General features: G+C 36.9%; 1 protein-coding gene across 1 annotated transcript in view; it reads right to left on the reverse strand.

Annotated features, from left to right (window-relative positions):
* Positions 1-4505, reverse strand: part of LOC140245906 (carbohydrate sulfotransferase 11-like) — a 5836-nt gene extending 1331 nt beyond the window's left edge. Inside the window, exons 1-2 of the mRNA XM_072325383.1 lie at positions 4433-4505; positions 2057-2139 (exon numbers count right to left, since the gene is read on the reverse strand). Of these exons, the coding sequence (XP_072181484.1) occupies positions 2057-2139; positions 4433-4505 (156 nt within the window). The remainder of the gene's footprint in view (positions 1-2056; positions 2140-4432) is intronic.
* Positions 4506-8920: the final 4415 nt, after the last annotated feature.

The following is an 8920-nucleotide window of genomic DNA, read 5'->3' on the forward strand; positions in this document are numbered from 1 at the left end:
GTGCGCGCGAGTGAGCTGAAATTTGTAAATGTCCTCGTCATCATCACGTATTGTTCTTACCTTTTTTTATATATAAATTTTGGCGAGCGAGCGCTGCGAGCTGCCGAAAATTTTTGTATTTCAGCTTACGAAACATGGAATTCTTGTCATTTTTTGCTTATTGAATCTCACAATTAAAGTGACGACCTTATAGATAACGATTTATACCAACAAACTGAGGACTTGAAAAAATACTCTAAACTAGTACGAGCGAGTGAGCCGAAATTTGTATATTTCCGCGTCATCATTACGTTTTGTTCTTATCTTGTTTGATTTGTTGTTGGGTTTTTTTGCGCCCCCCCCCCCCCCGTATGTTCGAAACCGTTGACGCCCTCTTTTGATCCAATTGGCGATCGCTTCAGAACGAATGAAATTGCAGCCGCTGCTCCGTGAAACATTTTGCCTGCTAAATATAAAATGACATGTGTGCACACAATAGACATTGTCATTTTGTCATCATCGCGTTTTGTTCTTACCTTCTTTTTTATATAAATTTTGGCGAGCGAGCGCAGCGAGCGAGCCGAAAATTTTTGTATTTCAGCTCACAGAACATGGAATTTTTGTGTGAACACAATAAACATTGTAATTTTGTCCGCGTCATCATCATATTTTGTTTTTATGTTGTTTGATTTGGTTTTCTGCCCCCCCCCCCCCCCCACCATTCTCCCTCTCCCTTCCGGGCGGCGTGTTTTTTTTTTTAGACGGCGCAGATTGGGGACCCTAAAAATCTATTGGGACCCTATCCCTAAACCTAACCCTAATCCCTAATCCTAACCCTAACCATCAAACCCTAACCCTATACCCTAACCCTAACCCCAACCCTAACCCTAACCTTAACCCTAACCAAAAACCCTAACCCAACGTTTTTCCCATAGGTTTACACGCGCCATGCCCCAATCTGTGCCGTCTTAAAAAAAAAAAAAACGCGAGCGAGTTTTTTTTTTCTTCTTCTTCTTCTTTTTCTTCTTCTTTTCTTTTTTTCTTCTTCTTCTTCGTTTTTTCCTTTTTTTTCTTCTTCTTCTTCGTTTTTTTTTTCGTTTTTTTTTGCGCCCCCAAGGAGTGGCGCCCGGGCACGTGCCCCCCTTGCCCCCCCCCCCCCCTAGATACGCCACTGTGAGTAACTCATCCCCCCCCCTCTTTACCTCACATTAATAAAGAGAGTAGAGTTTCACAGAAATTATGTCAAAATACAGGAAAGTTATGAGTTAAAAATATTTTGTTTCCATTATGTTGCACATATAATCACGTATGCAAAAAAAAAAAAAGATGATATGACAGTATCATTGCAAAAAAAAAAAATGATCGTTATGTCTACAATCATCTTTCTAGATTCCATATGTACGTGAGAAAGGAATTTTGTCCTTCACAATCTATTTTCTACAGTAAATAATGTTTATGACCTACACGTACAAGCATTATAAGCAATATCCGTCACTCGTGAGATGGGGCTTTCGATATAGTTGTCAATTATCAATAATTTTCATTTATGTCTCATGTGTGAGGTCGTTGATGATTTGTAAAACAAATGAAATGGATTCTCCCCTTAATCTACTGACACGCATTATTGTTAGTGCAAATGCGTGAAACTATGCTATTGCATATTTAATTAGTGTCTTGTTCCACAATAACACCCAATCCATTCACAGAACAGTGCCAAATGCTAATGATACATTTACATGTGTCATGTTAATGGATGTCACACATGTCACACATTCTGACAACAGAACAAATCACCACCGCCAATAATATCAAACTTAAAGTAATGGAAACTTTATTCTTCCCTCGCCTCAAACGGCATGTCCCAGTCTCTATCCCATGTTTTTTTTTTTTTTTTCAACGTGGTCCTAATAGGCCACACCCACTTTATACAAATGCATATTCATGACAATATAAAAATCTAAAAATCTAAAAATGGAATAGATTTGAATTGAATTGAATAGGAAGATTTATCATGGAAAACATTCAGAGAGAACATAAGAAGCAGTAAAAGAAACATTATAAATGGTATTACACATACCGATAGATTGTCAGCGCCATCTGCCTTGTCTGTTGTCTGAGAGTAAGTTCTGCCACTTTTGATAAAATCTTGATGTTCAGAGTCTGCTTGAAAAATATATATTATTGTATCATGATATTAACAGACACATTACGTGTATGATGCACTAAATGGCTTGATTTCATCTCGGCAGAGGTCATACTACAAAATGTTCTACATTCATGAGTGTTTGCTTCATTCGACAAAAACAGAAACTTGGTAAACACTGTGTAAGAGTGAAATTTGATTTCCACCTGTTTCCATTTGTTTGCTGGTTTCATGCTTACAATGTTTACTAAGCATTCCGTTTCCAAGATTTACACTTTTCGTGTGAGTGCAATTATAACTGAGTAATCACTGGACTATGAGAAAAATTAGTCAGTGCATATAGGATGAACACGAGCACCTGCATAACGAAGAAAAGGTCTGTAAGAAAAAAAAAATGAGACAGAAGCTGACAGAATTTCAAAAGGGACAGAACAGCCCATTGATGTCAAAATGCCAACGTGGAAGAATTTTATAGATAGTGACCGCAGTTTAAACGCAGTTGTTTGATGAATTATTTTTCTTTCAACCTATATGAAATATACTTTTTTTCCTTTAAATTTCTTTGGTTTGAAAAAGTAAATAATAATAAAAAAAACGTGAATAAACAAAGTCATGTGATGAAACATTGAAATGATACAAATAAACTATGATAATCATGTCACAATTATAGCAGGTATGATTAAGTGCTTCAAATACCAAGTAATGTATGTGACTAAGAAGAAAGAAAAAAAAATGAAGAAATGAAATAGTTTAAGAAAACATTTAAAATGTATAAATCACGATAATAAAAACTGGCGGATATGATAAGGGCTATGAATAACACATACTGTGACTAACTTTGCTAAGTCGAACGAAGTGGATATTGAATTAAGGCATGGAATTGCATGGAAGATCAGCTATTACAGCTGGATATGGGCTATCCAGCCATCTTCTCAGATGGAAATGAAACAAAGTAACAAAATAAAAGAATAAGCATAATTTTTTCATGACGCATTTTCATGAAAGTATCATATTCAACATACTAGTCATCCTAATTATATGATTCGGTACATAAAATTTGGCTTTCCTGAAAAGAAAAAAAAATACTCAGGTGATAGACTAAGCTCAGCCATCAAGACATCTTGCAACCCTGACCACGGCAACTAGCTGAAATGCGTTCAGTTATGAAGCAATGAGCCGCGTGTTATTTGTACCCTATTCTGGCTAAGAAAAACACACAAAACACACGCACAATTTTTGCTTGCCCAACATATATTCTTGGTAGCTTTGAGCACCACTTAATGTCGAGTATTGTATATCTCTCTACATACCTTTCTATCTACATTTCACTATAGATAAAAGTGTGTACGTGTGTGTGTGTGTGTGTGTGTGTGTGTGTGTGATATTACCAATTCATGATTTTAAGAATGAGAGGATAATTGTTAAATTTCAGTATATGGATGTGGTTACGTTAGAATTGAAGATTTTAGGGCAAAAATATAATTAAGAGATGCAGATTTACGGGAAAAGTCTTATTTCTTTACTAATAATTTGCAGAAATTTTTGTATGATTTGAAAATAAAGGATGGTCAAAATAATTTTGAGTATATATTCTATACTTCTCTTAGGAGCTTGCTGTTAACGCGTATTATTCTTTTTTTTTCTTTCTCTCTCCTTTTTTTTTTTTCTGCTACATTCTCTTACTGCCAATGTCAATCCTTTGAGATGATGTATATCATAACAAGATATGAATATATTGTGGAATTTGATTGATTAAAAATACTTTATTGAAGTACAGAGATTAAGATGTGAGCGGGGACCATGGTACTTCATGGAGAATGGGGGGGGGGGGGTGGTGGGTAAAGGACAGGTAGGAGGGGTATCCTTTTCGTTTTGTTTTGGCAGATACAAGTCTATGTGTTTGAATGTAAGTTGTATTTCAGGTCACGCACCGATTGTTTATCTGTTTAATCAAAATATTGCTGATTTTTATTGTTTATACATTCAAGAAGAATGTTTTTGATATGTGAAATTACAGAAATCAAATGAAGATCGCTGAAAACCAAAAAGTGTGTGTATGTGTTATGCAAGATATGTATAATAGAGAGAGAGAGAGAGAGAGAGAAGAGAGAGAGAGAGAAAGAGAGAAGAGAGAGAGAGGGGGAGGGAGAGCTGGGCCTGCATGTTAACAACAACTCCAACTACAAGGAACTAACTGTCGTTAGACATAGTTCTGTACCAGTGACCTCTGCTGTTTAGGCCTACTTGTTGCAGGTATGATACTGCGGGATAGGAATTTAGCTGCCATCACGCAATTCCCTATATACAAACCTGAGAGCATGGTCTTGGTAAGGCTCTGTTGTGGATTGCTGTGGACAAGATAGATTGTGATCATCATGATCATGACGACGGTCGAGGAGAGGAGGATCTTCTGGATTTTTCCTTCCGTTATGATCGGCGACGACGGATGGCACCCGCCCAGATTTTCCGTCAACGCCATGGACGAGATCAATCGTGGGATGGGTCGGTGAGGAGTGAAAAGAGAAGCTTTCCAGAACGACGACCACGTCGCCACTGATCTCCTCCTTTCTTGAATTGTGACCGAGACAAGCCAAAGCAGATTCCACTGTGAGCAGCCCTCATCACAAACGAACCGCTCGGCACCTGTGGAATTCTGGAAAATAAAGAAAAAGAACAGCCTTCAATTACTATTCGTTAATATTGAGGTTGTTAATTCCGATGCTTACTGGCCAAATGGGTTGGCTCTGAAAAAAACAACAAAAAAAAAAACCAACAAATATGTTCGTTTTGGAAATATTAATCTCATTACAGACATTAATCCACTGCTAGTGACGCCACGGTTCTTGCAGCACAAGTCAACAATCGGAGGGTGTGTTGAAGGAATCTGTTTAGACATGCTGCATGCGCATGCTTTATTCTCGCTTCCATCTGGATGATTCCTATATTCCACACAGCAATATAATTTATTACAAACCAATACCCATTTTTCTTTACATTTATACGTCTTCACATAATAGCAATATGAATGATGCATAATTCATAATCTAGATATTAGACAAGGTTAACATTTTTTACATCAAAACATTGACAAAAGACAGAACTTCACATAAACACATGGCACGAACAGATTAAATAGTTTATCATATCAACCTTGAGTGCTTCATTGTCTGTTACCATGGTTACTATGCTCTCTTGTTTGATGAGTGGGTGGGACAAGTAAGAGTTTCTTTTCAAAGACCAATGGGAAAATACTTCAGATAACAAACGTCATAAAAAAAAAAAACTCGTTTGTATGGCTCTTAAAGTTGTCATTTTCATTCTTACCATGCTAACATTTTTTATCAATATGATTTGATTTATCACAGGCGATACAAAAACCACTATCAGTAAGGTTATCAACGTCAACCGAAAGAATTGGTTTTCCCCCGTTGGATGTTCAGTAAACTTATATTCTCCACTGTACAATTTTTTTATTTTTTATTTTTTGCTGATTTAATGACACACATCAGTTATACTATAGCACTGCAAAAGCTGTATAATTGGTAATCGCTATTGATTAAATCAATCCTAGATATTGATTTTTATCGAAATGATAGGACTTGCATGTTACATACCAGTCATAATTCCTTATAGTCCTAGCCCCGATATTGTATAGTAACTGTCGATAATTCCCTCTCATGAGAAACTGCGTAATTAGGATTATCCTGCGATGCAACAGCTTGAGGAAGTAAAAGTAATGACGTCGTGGACAGATAATTTATGCAGCACATTTCAGAAGTAATATGATCAACAGCAATACTGGTAGGTAGCAGCAGCAGCAGCTAGCCCTTCGTGAGCAGCATTTGCTTCGAAAGCAGGCAGTGACGCCCATTCCAAAAGCCTCGATGATTCTGATGCACAGCAGAAGGAACACTACCGTTTTTCCTTCTGTGTGCATCCACTGATACGTGGGTTACAAGTGGCTTACTGCTGTTGAATATTCACCACTGCAGCGTTGATCACTCAAACAATCACTCGAGTGCACTTAGGGACATTAGGTTGCCATTTTGCGAGGTCAAGAAGTGCGATGGTTGGCGTTTGTATTGATCTGTAATGAAAGATCTATATCATTGTATTCTGTTGAAAATATTCAGTTGAAGCCAGTGGCCTTTGTATATACGCCATTAAAAGAAAGAAGGAAAGGAAATAGAGGGAAAGAATGAAATGGAAAAGTATTGATGAGATGTGATTACAATTCAACAAAGAGTTACACAAAAACAGTACCTGTATAATTATGTTACAGGTATACGCCAATATTGAGTTCATTGTGTCAGTGAGTTTTCATTAGGACCGTTTAGGATTCCGGATCTAGCCCAGCGCGGCAAAGTGGGCCAACGTTGAACAAGAGACTATCTCATCAATGTATGTAACCTACATGAGAAGCTTTCATGAAAGCGATTAAGATAATAGCAAGTACCGCATGTCTGCCCATGTAGTGACATTACCTCTCAACATTTACACTCAACAAACAACTCTGGATAATTAACTAATCATGTAATAGCATCTGTGTTTTCCCCGACTGTACGCTACCGACTGAGCGACGTGATATACTGTAACAGACCTCTCTACATTCTTCTCTGCTCCTTCTCCTTTCTCTTGTCCTCTCTTCCTGTACTTTGATTTTTAATAATGTCATTGTGCTCTCTCCCTTATACGATGTCGAGTCTTTTACATGTATGCATGTGTATTGCTTGAATATTGTTTCACTCCGTTGGATTAAAATAAAATTGGGTGGAATACGAACACGAATATTACATGAGTGTGGGCAAGCGCGTGCGTCTGTGTGCTTGTATATCATATTATTGTGTGTTTTGTCACTTAATTTTCCTGGTACACGCATTTCAATTAATAGTGTTTGTAGGTTGTAACACTGTTAGCTTTGTCATATTAGTATTTTGTATCTTCTCGTACTGTTAGAGCTACCTTTTAAATTGATGTTGTCCTTATTACCTGCATTACATTTATCAGCCTATATTTTAGCTGAATATGAATAGATTTTGGATGATACGTAGTTACACTAAGCCTATTAGGTATTGAATGATCAACGTTTTACAAGCTTTGTTTTCAGTGGACCATTCTTTGCCATCATTATACTTACTTTTCTGTCAACCTTGCAAAGTATGCAATTGCTCCTCTTGGGTATTTGACTATAAGTTGAAGATTATTTCATCATATTGGCGTACACTATGATCCACACTGTACTATGTATTTCTTACAAATTGATTTTAAAAAAATGATATGTGCAATGTATTCTTTGCATTTTGTTTCATGCTTTCGTCAACTGAATTGAATTGAACTTAATGACATATAAGACTGTATGCTAAAGGGATTGTATAGTTTTGGTTGTGGTCCGAATAAAAGGTGGGACCCACCTTTTATTAGGACCACTTTGTTTTCGGATTATCTCAGCCATTTCAAAACTGATATTCATCAAACCACTGATGAAATATGAAAGATCATACAATTCTTAGAGGAATTCAAAGTTTATATTTTTATAATGAAAATCCATTTTTAAATGGCGGAGATATCCAAAAACAAATTGGTCCTAATAAAAGGTGGGACCCACCTTTTATTATGACCACAATCAAAACTTTACCATCCCTTTAACTCGGAGTAGAAAGTATTCATCAAGTGGAATGGGATGCAAACGTAATTCTGTAAAATAATGCGTAGACACGCGGCATATTGATAGTTTAGCTTTAAAACATACATACGCATATACAGACACACACACATACTGACACACACACACACACACACACACACGCACACACACACACACACACACACACACACACACTGCACACAAATCACACACGTTCATGTACCCGGCCGGGTGGCGCTATAGTGCCCCATGATTATGAACAGGTATCGACACGTCATGATAAAACAAAAAGACAAATATAAAAACACAAAAGAAACCAATTCCTTGACCCTATCAAGGCCTGTGATATAGGCCTGTACTGCTACGACGCGAATACACAAGCATTTTGACTACGGGCTAAATCTAAACTTCTTTTGGAAATGCAACATTCTACGTTCTAGACATGGTCTAAATGGCGTCGTATTTCACCACATCATCACTTTATATACGGTATGGATGTAGACTACTTGTATGCCTCTCTTTTCATTTATTCTTAGTCACTCTACTATCCCTCTCCAACATGACACCTCGAGCAAATGTCAATAATTTAATCCCACAGAAGTCAAGAATTGCTACTGTAAATATACCTTCATCAATCATTGTCCCGGTTTGTCTAAATGTCACGCAAACACTCCAATAATGTTCTACATATATATAAATGTTTGCTTTCACTCGAATGCTAACAAATTGCTGAAGAAGGTAATTCATTCCACAGTGCTTGAAGTTTTATGTGGAGAAGATTTTCCGTGTTTTATTTCCGTAGGACAACTGCGAATCTCTGTGCGTCATTAAAAAAATCTATCTTGTCTTGAGTGGAACTTTAACGTTTCTCTTTTTGTTGTAAGGCAAGAACAACGAAGGATACACTGCACGATTACATCACAGATTTTTTTTAAAGAAATTTTTATGCGTGTTTTATCATAATGTGATATGCATTAAAGGGTGACATAATATGTTCATATATAAATATTCGTATACGTATATCCGCATGTTAGGCAATGGTTTGATTAGGAGACAAGTCCCCGGCCGGATTTTTTTTTTTAAATAGATGAGACAAGGCGTTATAAGTCTTCGATAACTTCGTCAACATCAACATTAGGAAGTACCCCTAATCA

Source organism: Diadema setosum, unplaced genomic scaffold (genome assembly GCF_964275005.1).
Source record: "Diadema setosum unplaced genomic scaffold, eeDiaSeto1 scaffold_57, whole genome shotgun sequence".
Classification (NCBI taxonomy): domain Eukaryota; kingdom Metazoa; phylum Echinodermata; class Echinoidea; order Diadematoida; family Diadematidae; genus Diadema; species Diadema setosum.